Source organism: Podarcis tiliguerta, assembly GCF_965153285.1.
Source record: "Podarcis tiliguerta genome assembly, chromosome: 9".
Lineage (NCBI taxonomy): Eukaryota > Metazoa > Chordata > Lepidosauria > Squamata > Lacertidae > Podarcis > Podarcis tiliguerta.
Genome location: NC_139542.1, coordinates 11,003,334 through 11,017,273, shown reverse-complemented (window position 1 = coordinate 11,017,273; position 13,940 = coordinate 11,003,334). Strand labels below are relative to the sequence as shown.

Below are 13,940 nucleotides of genomic sequence, written 5' to 3'. Positions count from 1 at the left end.
TAGAAAAGAACAAATGAAGGCCGCTAGCCGGCTTGAAGCGTTTTTTACCTTTGCAAACACCATCCTGGATGTAGAACCCCTGGCCACAACTCGCAACGCAGGAACCTTCCCGTAACACGTCAGACGGGTCTTTGCAGGTGAAGCAATGGTTAGCATTTGGGCCCCAGCAAGTAGCGCAGGATTCATGGCAAGCTGAAGTCAAGAAAAAAGTTTGCAGGTCAGAAGATAACGGAGTTGCCTCATCCAGTCACTGAGCATCAGAAACCTCCCTTATAGGATTGCGAACTTCTCATCTGGCCCTTGTAGCAAAGGTTTATAAACAGCAGCATGTCCCACAGATGTGAAAACGTTCGTCCCCATTCAGTGGAAAGATTCCCTGGCTATTTTCTGCACGTCAAGCTAACAGAAGCTATGGAGGATGATCAAACAGGGAAACCAAATCACCTGTTTTGGTACAGACCAAAACCTTATGGGTGTATGTTCAATCTCATGTCTCACCTGCAGCTGGTCTATGCTGAGCATTAACCATGAGCTCACTTCGCTGAAGCAGTTTTAGTGCAACTAATATCATACACACACCAAGAGCAAAATCAGGGGCTGAGTTACACCAGCTGTATAGGTGTCAACATGCTCAGCAAAGCTAAGGCTTGCAGAAGAAGAAAAAGAACTCTTTAGAGGTATGAGATAAAGAAGACAAAAGAATCACCCCAAATAGCACAATGGGGACAGAGAGTGCTCAGTGGCCACGGAATGGCAAGAGTTTGCTGGGCGGTAGGAAAACAGAAAATGGGGAGGGAGGGGTTCATGGGAATTGAATGGAGTATCCTGGAAGAGGCATGGTTGGAACACTGAGCAGGACCACCCGCACAGCAATGTTTTTGAAGTGTAAGTGGGTTCCCACGAGGCAAGACACAATGATAACAGCAAGAACCTTTATTGAACTACTGTATTTTTCGCCCTATAGGACGCACTTTTCCCCCTCAAAAATGAAGGGGAAATGTGTGTGTGTCCTATGGGGTGAATGCAGGCTTTTGCTGAAGCCTGGAGAGCGAGAGGGGTCGGTGCGCACCTGGGCTTCGGGCAGCTCTCTGCAAGCCTGGGGAGACCGGCGGGAGTTCCCGCCGATCTCCCCAGGCTTGCGGATAGCAGCCTGCATCGCAAAGCCCGGGGCATGCTGAGCAGCGCGCCCCGGGCTTCGGTCAGCTCTTTTCCATCTCCTAGAAAAGCCAGTAGAAGCCGCGCAGCCCCTTTAAAGAGCGTGTGGCTTCTGCGGGAGGTGGGGAATACTCCCAGAGCTTGTCATGGCTGGTGGGGGAAGGCTTGCAGATAGCAGATTGTTCTGGGGGCTGGGGTCGGGGGAAGCTCGGGCTTCCCCCGCCCCAGCCCCGCACCTGGGGGGGGGGGAATAATTTTTTTTCTTTATTCCCCCCCCAAAAAAAAACTAGGTGCGCCCTATAGGGTGAAAAATACGATACCTCCCAGGGGCAAAGCAACTGCTTATATACATTTCTGAAAGCCTGGGCCACTCCCACTCCCAACGTGATTGGCTGTCTAAACTTCCAAGCTGCAAATCACGTCTCAGAGTTCAAGGGCCAATGGCAGAGGCCCAAATCCTGAAATGTTCTGTGACTGGACATCATGTATCGAATCAGAAGACAGAAGCTCAGAATCCTTAGTCCAGACTCAAGCTCAGGCAAACGCAGACCACTGAATACATAACAGTTTGTTGCAGGTTCCACCTGTTTACATTATTATTATTATTATTATTATTATTATTATTATTATTATTATTATTCCTGCTCAACATGCAAGCCTGGTAGACCTTCATTTCTCGTACCCTTTTTGAGAGGTGAGCTATCGTGGAGCTAAAAGCCAGCTTGCAGCAGCAACAGATATGTGTCTATTTTCTGGGAGAGGCGGCAGTTTGCGCTGAATTGTGTACAATGAAATAAAGGGAAGTTATGGACATTGGATCTACAAGAAGACACGCATAAGGAGCACAGCGGGTGGAGGGAGACAACATGCTGTTATGATCTGTGCAGAACAAGAGAGATTTATCTCTGGCATTCAGTACGGCTGTGGCATGTTAAGTCACGTGCAGCCATCGCTTACACAAACACCGCAAAATCTCTTTAGTTTTAGGTATTGTTGCTTTTAAAAAATTGATTACGCCCAAGTTTTGTCCTGAAGAGGTTCTTAACTTTTATTGTTCCTCAACAAGGCACGTCTTTGCTTGCTAAACAGACAAGAATGAACCCCTGGTGACATTTGCTCCTGACTTGTCCGGCGGGGGGGGGACGTATGGGTATATAAAACGAGCCCAGAGGGTGAAAATCGTACATTGGCAATTTGCAGGGCTGGTAATTTGCTAGCATACCTTTAGGCATTTTATAAAGGTATAAATTATACAAACTGGGGCAGGATCAGGGTAGAACATAGCTACCATTATGATATGGCAGGCCTCCTTTATCATTTTATGATCGGAGGGCATGGTTTGCTGGTGTATTGTTAAAGCTAAGTAGATCTCGGCCTGGTTAGTCTCTGGACGTGGGGCCTCCTGGGAGCTCCACGTAAGGCTCTTTAATCTTCCCATAGGAGAAAGATATCAGGGATCAAAGCATAATTCAGAAATAAGATTAGCAAGCAGCTCTCACATGCAGCCGTTTAAATCTCAGCTCATAGGATAGAGCCTAGGTAAAGGTAAAGGGACCCCTGACCATTAGGTCCAGTCGTGACCGACTCTGGGGTTGCGGCGCTCATCTCGCTTTATTGGCCTAGGGAGCTGGCGTACAGCTTCTGGGTCATGTGGCCAGCATGACTAAGCTGCTTCTGGCGAACCAGAGCAGCGCACGGAAATGCCGTTTACCTTCCTGCCAGAGCGGTACCTATTTATCTACTTGCACTTTGATGTGCTTTTGAACTGCTAGGTTGGCAGGAGCAGGGACCGAGCAATGGGAGCTCACCCCGTTGCGGGGATTCGAACTGCCGACCTTCTGATCGGCAAGTCCTAGGCTCTGTGGTTTAACTTACAGCGCCACCCATGTCCCCAGGATAGAGCCTAGTCACTAACAGAAACAAATTATTCAAGAGAGGTTGATCACTAGGGCAAGGCAAGGGGGCAAAAGACCCTCTACCATTTTTTCCTGCACCCTAAAATCCAGTCCTGAAACAGGCATTGCAGGGGTTGGAACAGATAACCCTCCAGGTCCCTTCCAAATCTGCAATTCTACGATTCTATATTCACAGGCTTCTTATCACACAGAGACTCCCTGGTGTCTTTTCTGTCTCTATCTCTTGGCATACGCAGACCTGAATAATCACAGGCACATCTAGGTGCTGGATGCTGCCAACTTTTCTCCTTGTTCTCGAATATCTGATGCTTGTGTCTGAGAATGGCTGAAATGCTCAAGGGAGAAGGATGGGGAGAAAAGCCAAAGTAAGTAAGACTCTGCCTGCAGTTGCTGCCTGGCTCTGCCTCCAATTAGTTGTATTAAATGCTGCCCTGCATTGAAATCAAGAGTATTTAAACTCAAGGGTCATATTCCAGTGGTGAGCAGGGCCAGAGAAGGAAAAGTGGGTGGAGCAATAAATGTATATTTTACCTTTGTACAGCTGGCTAGTTTCTACACAAAGACACACACACACAACCCTCTGCCCAGGATAGCAAGAGGAATAATCAGAGTTTGGGGACACATTCCATATCTGTCAGCTGCCCCAGAAAAAAACAGGACACCCCATTTTTCCTCATGAGAAGGCAGTGGTCAAAATGGCCACTAAAATCTTGTGTAATTTTGGGCTGCACTTTTTCTGGGAATAGCGACCCAAAATGTGCATTTTGGGGCACTGTGCAAGATTTGGGGTGGTAGCAATCTTGCATGTTCCCCCAAAACATGCATTTTGGGGTGCTGTGCCTGGGGAAACCACTTTTTGGGAGCTGTGATCTCATGCAGGAGTGCAGCCATGGAAGGTGGTGTTTGGGTTTTGGGCTGTTTCCTATTGCAAGGTATGGCATTTCAGTCAAGGAAAAACATTTGAGGAGGATGCAAAGCTGTTGCAGTGAGGGGCACAGCCTGGGGAAAGGGGGTGTGGCCCGGGAGAATCCCAAGGGGAGAGTCAGTGTGGTGTGAGAGTCAGTGTGGTGTAGTGGTTAAGAGTGGTAGTCATGTAATCTGGGGAACCGGGTTCGCGTCTCTGCTCCTCCACATGCAGCTGCTGGGTGACCTTGGGCCAGTCACTCTGACGTCTCTCAGCCCCACTCACCTCACAGAGTGTTTGTTGTGGGGGAGGAAGGGAAAGGAGAATGTTAGCCGCTTTGAGACTCCTTAAAGGGAGTGAAAGGCGGGATATCAAATCCAAACTTTTCTTCTTCTTCTTCTTCTTCGGGAAAACATAAAGAGAGACTCGGAGGGGTGAATTTGAGCTCTGGGCCTGAAGTTCCCCACCCTTGCGGTTCTCAGCCTGTGGGTACCCAGATGCTGTTGGACTACAACTCCCATCATCCCTGAGCTCTGGCCTTGCTAGCTAGGGATGATGGGAGTTGAAGTCCAACAGCATCTGGGGACCCACAGGAGGAGAACTGCTACTTTAGATAGTTCAGTTCCTTGGAGCAGAGATGTTGACTTCTGCTTATCCTACTTCCTAAAGTGCCACGTAGATTGTTTAATAATGACCCTTTTTGGGAACACAAGCTGGGATCCTACCATATCAGATCGCAAGGGAACAACTGCCCTCATGCCGCTATCAGAAGGAGCCATAAACAGACAAAAGGATTGTGAGAGGACGTATCTAACGCCCATTATTAGCCACAATGATGATCTCACACATAAAACTCCAGACCTGGCTCACCTCCAGAGAAGGGAGAGAGGGGGTGTCTGTCTCAATTTACAGGCCAAATGAGGACAGCGAGGTGTAGGAACCGTAATTAGGAAACAAGCCTACTCAAATTGCCTTGTTTCTCAGATCCATTCCCCTCACTACCCTTTTGGTCCCCTCCTTATTGGACGGTTTTAAAAGCAGAAATTGTTGCAAGGCTCTTGCCCAGCTGGGATCAGGATGTCTATATTTAGCGCTGCGTGGACGGCGCAGATCAAACAGGAAAGGTCCATAGGATCGATATCTGCCTTGGGATTGCCTTGCATAACACACACTCCTAAGGTGCCTAAGGAAGCATGTGAACAGGTACAGAGAGTCTCAGCTCAGGACTGAGTCCCCATCCATCGCTCAATGATTGGTGGCTCATCCTCTGTGCTGGCTGACAGTGGTGCTGGAAGGTTGAGAGCAACTAAGGAGAGGGAAAGGTTCTGCTAACCCAAGCAGGTCTACAGGGGAGGAGATACAGAAGGAAGCTACAGCGCCAACTGCAACCTTTCCGAATTCCACTGCGAGGTCTATTTAGAGCATCGCCGTTGAGAAGCATCCAACCTAATCAGCACAATAGTTTTGGGAAACACGGATCATTAATCTGCCCTAAAAGCCAATCACAGTGTTTTCTAAAGAGAAAAGGCACTGAGAATCTGAACGGCGCATCCAGTGCAAATTATCTATCATCTATCTATCTATCTATCTATCTATCTATCTATCTATCTATCATCTATCTATCTATCTATCATCTATCTATCTATCTACACACACACACACACACACATATATACACACACATATGCCCAAATACAATAGCAGCTGTTGTGCAATTTGAGCTGCTGTTCGAGCGTGCAGCTTGAGTTCCTGCGCCCACGAGGAAAGCCGTCGAGGCAATTTATCCTAGGCTGCTTTTAAAGAAATAAATAAATCCTAGCAACTATTGATTGCTCCCCCCCCCCCGCCCACACTTCACTCTGCAATGTCTCTTTTTCCATTTGTCTGGGCGGTTCTGAAGACTCACGGAAGGGAGACTAACTAAAGGCAAACAGAGCCAAGCCTCAAGACATGGGGGCTTCTGTGATCTCCAGCTCTTCCGAGAGAGAGAGAGAGAGGGAGAGAGAGAGAGGGAGAAGATTCTTCAGCTGCAGAGGAAGAAGAGGTGGGAAGGTGACCACTGGTGTCCGGGCATTTTTTGCAAAACAGAAAATGACACAGCCCAGGCCACCCACCAGCCTCTTCTGCCTAGCAAAGAAAGAGCATCTCTCCAGAAGTGCGCTCCAGATTTGTTAGAGCCATTGCAAAGAAGGCAACCCTCTATATTTCTCACCGCTCCACCCAAGACAGAACTGAAGTTAGTTTTTCCTATGGATTTTAACCTGTGCTGAAACCAAGCATGGTGAATCAAAGAGAAACGATGAAAGCAAGAAGAAATTTCGATGAAAGAAGAATGGCAGACAAAATTAATGGACTATGCAGAATTGGACAAAAATGACAGGAAGGATTCGAAACCTGCGGGACCAGAGATTTACAGAAGATTGGACGAAGTATATGAATTATTTGAAGAGCAACTGTAATCAACAAATCACGCTAGTAGGACTACAAGAAGTTTTATAAGGAGAAATATACAAAGTGTTACAGAGTAGAAAAAGATAGAGATATTGGTTACGAGTTTGAAATGTAATAGGGAAGATAAGAAATGCATACTAAGAGATTAGATTGGAATGTTTTCAGACAGGACTGATGGAAGTCAAAAAAACTGAATAAGATGTAAAAGTATGTTTAATCACTGTTGAAAATGATATGTTAAAAAAAGAATCAAAGAGAACCGAACTTCCAGACTCCTAACTCTCTCTCTCTCTCTCTCTCTCTTAGTCTGTGAGGAAACCCTGATTCAGGCCCCGGTGTTGGCAGCTCTGTTGACCACCCTGTTCAAAATGTTGTTTTGTTACCAACATCTGCCTGGAGCCTGAACCATTAGCTGAGGTTCAGCAGGCTGCATGGGGCTATATGGGGAAAGCTGCCCTCTGAGACAGGCAGTTCCCCATGCTCTAACCCGCTCCCCCTGTCACCCATGGTTCCAACGGGCATTAATTGTGCAGTTAATGTCCCTTACAGATTTCCAATTTCCGCTTTTTAATGCATTTATCGTTCTTTAAAAGAAGTGTCTGTCAAGGAAGAAAGAGCCATAGCAAATTAGTTTGCGCACAGATCTTCATTCTGGAAGAAAGCATGTCGTGGGGTGAGCGGGGAAGGGATGATTAAAGGAACGTGGTTGCTTCTTGACGAAACGGGGAGAGAAAAGTTGGAAATGGAGAATAACTGGCAGGTCTCCCATTCAACTCTGAACATGCCCACAGACTCAAACCAAAATTGCCCTCCAGCTGCTCACGGACTTGCTCCCACTCTCATGCCTCATCCTTTGCCTTTGGGTGGGTGGGTGCAATTATATTGGCTGAGTGTCATTAACCTTAGGTAAGGGAGTTCACATGGGTAATGATGAACCTAGAGTTAAAATCCAAAAAAGAACAGGCTCCCTGCAGACATAACCAGTACGTTTCTGAGCACAATTCAAAGTGTTTGTGCTGACCTTTAAAGGCCTACCTAAATGGTCTCAGTCCAGTAGACCTGAGGGAGCGTTTCCACCCCCATCATTCAGACCGGACACTGATGTCCAGCACCGAGGGCCTTCTGGCAGTTCCCTCACTGCAAGAAGCCAAGTTACAGGGAACTAGGCAGAGGGCCTTCTCGGTAGTGACACACGCCCTGTGGAACACCCTCCCACCAGATGTCAAAGAGAAGAACAACTACCAGACCTTTAGAAGATATCTGAAGGCAGCCCTGTTTAGGGAAGCTTTTAATGTTTGATGCTTTACTGTATTTTAATATTTGGTTGGAAGCTTCCCAGAGTGGCTAGGGAAGCCCAGCCAGATGGGCAGGGTATAAATAATAAATTATTATTATTATAACCACAAAAGACTAATAATAATAATAAATTTTATTTATATCCCGCCCTCCCCAGCCAGAGCCGGGCTCAGAGCAGCTAACACCAGTAAAATTAGAATAGAAACATAATAGGGGGCAGGGAGACAACCCAATTTAAAATACAGGTTAAAATGCAATTTAAAAAGCAGCCTCAAATTGGTGCATGTGCATAAATCAGACGCGTGTCAATCGGTTGTTGCCTGAACACATAAACTCTGAGTTCTAGCCCCCATGGGTCACAATACTATTCAGAAATGATCCCAGCCAGTGGTTCTCAAACTTGCCCCCACCTGGACCACTTGAAAATTGCTTTGCGAATCACTCAAAGACTTTTCTTCCCATTGTTTAGCGATTATAGTGCTTGGGACCTTGCCGTGCCTAGCCAATAGCTGTGGCTATAATCTTCTGAGGGAGGCAGAGCTTTCTTTTGCCATTCTTCACACACGTGGAGCTACGCAGAGTCCCAGCACAGACCACCTGAATGAAGTTCATGGGCCATGCCTTGGGAACCCCTGTTCTACATAGTTGCTTCCAGAGGCCATCACAGAGAGGACTTTGCTGCAATCCTGATACAGCGGACGCTCGGGTTGTGAACGTGATCCATGCAGGATGCACATTCGCAACCCGCAATGTTCACAACCTGCGTCTTCACGTCTGCGCACGCACGGGTTGTGATTCGGCGCTTCAGCGCATGTGCAAAGCGCAATTTAGCGCTTCTGTGCATGCGTGACCGCCGAAACCCAGAAGTAACCCATTCTGGTACTTTCGGGTTTCGGCAGTCCATAACCCAAAAAAACGCAACCTGAAGTGGCTGTAACCCGAGATATGACTGTACAATGGTACCTCGGGTTACATACACTTCAGGTTATAGAGTCTGCTAATCCAGAAATAGTACCTCGGGTTAAGAACTTTGCTTCAGGATGAGAACAGCAGCAGGAGGCCCCATTAGCTAAAGTGGTGCTTTAGGTTAAGAACAGTTTCAGATTAAGAACGGACCTCCGGAACGAATTAAATACGTAACCAGAGGTACCACTGTACTTAGTTTCAATTATACTTTCATTATCTCATTGATATAATATTTTTTCCCAGTGCTGCTTTTTTAAAGGCTCCTTGGACTTTTCTAATAAACATTTTTTATTAAAAAAAACAAGTAATAAACATTTCTAATACAATCGTACTTTGGTTCTCTAACAGAATCCGTTCCGTTCAACTTCGGAAAACGTTCGAAAACCAAGGTGTGGCTTCTGAGTGACTTCAGGAGCCTCCTGCACTCGATCGGAAGTTGTGTCGGACGTTCGGGTTCCAAAAAACGTTCACAAACTGGAACACTCATTTCTGGGTATGCGGTGTTCGGGAGCCAAAACGTTTGAGTCACAAAGCGTTCGAGAACCAAGGTACGACAGTATACATTTTAAATTAAAAAACCAAATAAATAGCTCAAACGATGAAGTGGCAAATTACTGCGGTGCGCATGTAACCGTATGGAAACCTGTTTTTTATTGAGTCAGACCACTGGTACTATCTGAACCAACTGGCAGCAGGGCAGTGGAGTAGCGTGGGGGGTGCAGGGGGGGCCGGCTGCACCGGGCGCAACATCTGGGGGGGGGGTTTCACACTCGCAGCTCTCTGCCCCTACCTGGCTCACTCTCTCTCTCTCACTGCAGTGCTGGCTGTGCGAATCCGATCCGAGCCGCTGGGTCACCGCCCACTGTGGAGGGGAGGGTGCCAGGCATGCAGTGCGGTGCGGAGAGAGAGCGAGGGACTATCTGGGGGAGGGACAGTGCAGCGGGGGGGGGGCACAAATTACTTGCCTTGCCCCGGGTGCTGACAACCCACGCTATGCCACTGGAGCAGGGAAAGCAGTGACCAAGCTAATAACAATAATAATAATAATAATAATAATAATAATAATAATAATAATAAATCTTTATTACGGTCCAGAGACCCAACAAATCATTACAAGTCAATACACAATCCATACAGCCTTCCTCCAGGTTAATCAAACATTTTGTTTAGAATATAGGGCTCATTTGTTCTTACAACCACCGATAAAAACTTTGCCACTGCTAACGTTCTAGCATTTGTCCGGTCTTCCAGGAGGAACCTGACATAGTGAGCCTCTGATTTTCCCGGGAAAGGTACCAGCAAGGGTAATATCAGTTCAGCCCTGGCCTGCTCATATTTTGCACAATGCAACAAAATATGATTTAAGGAATCGATATCTTGAGCACACGAGCAAAGTCTGTCCTGGTAGGGAACTCCTCTCAACCTACCATCCAACACTGCAGAGGGAAAGACATTTAGTCTGGCTTTGGTGAAAAGCCTTCAGTAGTTAGGTACTGTCAGGTTTTTGATGTAAGATGTTAACTTAAAGACATACCCATATTGAACTCCTACTGCCAGCGGACTACAGACTGCGTGTGACCGAGATCGCAAGTCACTGTGTGCATTGTCCCATAATCTTTGCTTTAAGCCACTCTGGGCAGCTTCCAAAAAAAAATATTAAGATACTGTAATACATCAAACATTAAAAGCTTCCCTAAATAGGGCTGCCTTCAGATGTCTTCTAAAAGTCTGGTAGTTGTTGTTGCTAAGAGAGGAATCTCACCACTCGCATGCTTTCCCAGATTTCTGACTGCATGGCTAGGAAAATTCTTTTCACCACCTCGTGGGACTTAACGGATGGCCGTCGTCTCACGAGGTTTTAGCACTGAGCATCAGAGAAAAGTGATCGCTGGGGAAGTTATCCATCTGTAGACACTCTGTACGAGGGTACAGAGAGGGGCTTAATGTCAGCTTAATCTGTCTTCTTCCCGCTAATGCCTCGAGCCAAAAACACACACGTGGTGAGGGAAGTGGATAGCCTACTGAGTTATGAACAAGTTCGGAAACCCAGCACTTTCTTTCGTGGGTTCTCGCCCCACCCCTTCTTCTTTTTATGCAGAAAAGTGCAGTCAGGCAGAACTAAAACAAATTGCTTGAACTCCTTGGAGGCAAAGAGAGAGGAAATTTTCCCAGCAAGTTTCTCCCGCCGACATGCATGAGTGCAAATACGGATGAAATGCGGGACGAGTGAGCTGCAAAAACAGTAATAAGGTGAAACGAATAGCCATATTTGGCTGCGGGGGGGGGCTCGCCAATTAAGAGACGCTGAAGAAAGCCGAGCAAGAGGGGAAATGTAAAACTCAGTAGGTGTAGACTGGAAGGAAAGCCAGCTCTGCTCAGCCACATGGGAAAGACCACCTTTTCAATCAATGAGTGCAAGACTACAGTGGTACCTCGGGTTAAGTACCGTATTTTTTGCTCTATAAGACTCACTTTTGCCCTCCTAAAAAGTAAGGGGGAATGTGTGTGCGTCTTATGGAGCGAATGCAGGCTGCACAGCTATCCCAGAAGCCAGAACAGCAAGAGGGATCGCTGCTTTCGCTGTGCAGCGATTCCTCTTGTTGTTCTGGCCTCTGAGATTCAGAATATTTATTTTCTTGTTTTCCTCCTCCAAAAACTAGGTGCGTCTTATGGTCTGGTGCGTCTTACAGAGCGAAAAATACGGTACTTAATTCGTTCCAGAGGTCCACACTTAACCTGAAACTGTACTTAACCTGAAGCACCACTTTAGCTAATGGGGCCTCCTGCTGCTGCCACGCCGCCGGAGCACAATTTCTGTTCTCAGCCTGAAGCAAAGTTCTTAACCTGAAGCACTATTTCTGGGTTAGCGGAGTCTGTAACCTGAAGCGTATGTAACCTGAAGCGTATGTAACCCGAGGTACCACTGTATGTGTGTTTCGCTCACATCCATTAGTTCACTGGGCAAGTGCAAAATTCAGATTTTACCATCAATATTTTCAAATTCTAGAGGAACATTGATTTGTGCACTGTGCATATTCTAAGTGGGGACTTTTTTATTATTGAATGCCATCTTTAGAAAATCCCAGCTTACTTTCCCCAGATGCAATAAATTTCTAGACCTTGTGATTCTAAAAACCTTGGACCCAGTTGCAGCACATTTCTCACGCAAGGCAAAAGGACAACATGAAGGGGACTTTCGGTAGCAGCCGACTATGAAACCAGTTCTGCAGGAAGGCTACTTTCAGAAGGATTTGGGAGACCACAGCTCCGACCCTGCGAAGTATCAGCCAATGTAAACTCCTTCCAGGTCTCATTTCGGTCTCAGTGTGTGTGCATATGTGTGATTTGGCCCAGGGGCTGTCTAATTCTGACCCCCGTTGTAAGAACTATTTGGTAACCCATTTGCAAATTATCAAGCCACACATGCACAGCATGTAAGAACAGTGCCTCTCAAGCTTTCAATCCTCCAGCCAGAGCTTCAGGAGGCTGAAAATTACAGAGATCCATTGGTCCTAAAATGGTGGCAGACAGAGGCAGTGTTTGGCATAGTCAGCTGGCAAGTACTGGCATCATGCAGCTACCATATTAACATGCAGATTGCCAGCTGCTTCCTACTCAGAATTCCCTCTTGCATCTTGAACCACTTAGAAGCAAGAGGGGAACCTCCTGCGGTCATATTGCCTGCTGAAAGTGTGCTATTACTAAAGGCAGCATGTTGCAAATGGTTCAGAGGGTCAGAAGTGAATCTATTAATTTTTTCACTGGAAGGACATCAGTGTTTCCACTGTCAGACAACGGTATGATGACCATAAAACTCCCTGTTATTTCAGAGAATGTGGCTCTCCTTTCTACAGAGCACTTAGAATCATAGAATCATAGAATCATAGAATAGAATCATAGAGTTGGAATAGACCACAAGGGCCACCGAGTCCAACCCCCTGCCAAGCAGGAAACACCATCAGAGCACTCCTGACATATGGCTGTCAAGCCTCTGCTTAAAGACCTCCAAAGAAGGAGACTCCACCACACACCTTGGCAGCAAATTCCACTGTCGAACAGCTCTTACTGTCAGGAAGTTCTTCCTAATGTTTAGGTGGAATCTTCTTTCTTATAGTTTGGATCCATTGCTCCGTGTCCGCTTCTCTGGAGCAGCAGAAAACAACCTTTCTCCCTCCTCTATATGACATCCTTTTATATATTTGAACATGGCTATCATACCACCCCTTAACCTCCTCTTCTCCAGGCTAAACATGCCCAGCTCCCTTAGCCGTTCCTCATAAGGCATCGTTTCCAGGCCTTTGACCATTTTGGTTGCCCTCCTCTGGACACGTTCCAGTTTCTCAGTGTCCTTCTTGAACTGTGGTGCCCAGAACTGGACACAGTACTCCAGGTGAGGTTTGACCAGAGCAGAATACAGTGGCACTATTACTTCCCTTGATCTAGATGCTATACTCCTATTGATGCAGCCCAGAATTCAGAGTAGACATGTTTGAACCGCACAAATTACCGTAAATTAGAACAATCCAGCAATGGGTGGGTTGAGCTGGGCTTGGCTGCCAATGTTTCATGTTCTCTCCCACTTCTCTCAAAATGTCCTGCCCAGACCCTGCTCCCTGCCTCTGTGCCCTCATCTCCCCCTGTTCTCCTCTGTCAGCCTTTGCCAAAACACATTCTAAATTCCTAAGACGCCTGGATCATGGAAAGAAAATGAGTTATGCCTTTTCAAGCCGACGCAAGTGCGCTCTGTTCGCAGAATGCTTTCTACCCACATAATATATGATTTCTCAGCAAAATGCAATTTGAGCCAATTGTTAACAATGTGGTAATTAGGCCAAATATGACCTTTTAAATGAGACTGGGAAAATACCTAAAAAGCAACTGATCTCTCTCTCTCTCACACACACACACAATTTTTCTTGAGGCTAATTTTAACAATCACAAAATAACGTGCTTATTATTAGATCTGTACACAATGGGTGGTATTCAATTTACTCAAATTTAGCCCATTGAAATTAATGAACATGAGCAAGTCAGGTCCATTAATTTAAAAAGGTCTGTTCTGAGCTTAATTTACAGTGTAATCCTGTGCATGTGTACTCAGAATTAAGCACCATTGAGTCCAATGGGTTTTACTCCCATAGGATTGCAGACTTAGCACACATTAGCATGACCAGGGTATTGTTTAGGGATTTTTGTTAGGGTGCATGTGTTGCTTTTATTAACTTTTTTGTATCATTATTTTAGATCCTATG

At 46.3% G+C, this 13,940-nt stretch overlaps 1 protein-coding gene across 1 annotated transcript in view; it reads right to left on the bottom strand.

The window, feature by feature from the left end:
* FRAS1 (Fraser extracellular matrix complex subunit 1) overlaps positions 1-13,940 on the bottom strand; it is a 380,286-nt gene that overhangs the window by 181,567 nt on the left and 184,779 nt on the right. The window contains exon 14 of the mRNA XM_083398098.1: positions 49-192. Within this exon, the coding sequence (XP_083254224.1) occupies positions 49-192 (144 nt within the window). The remainder of the gene's footprint in view (positions 1-48; positions 193-13,940) is intronic.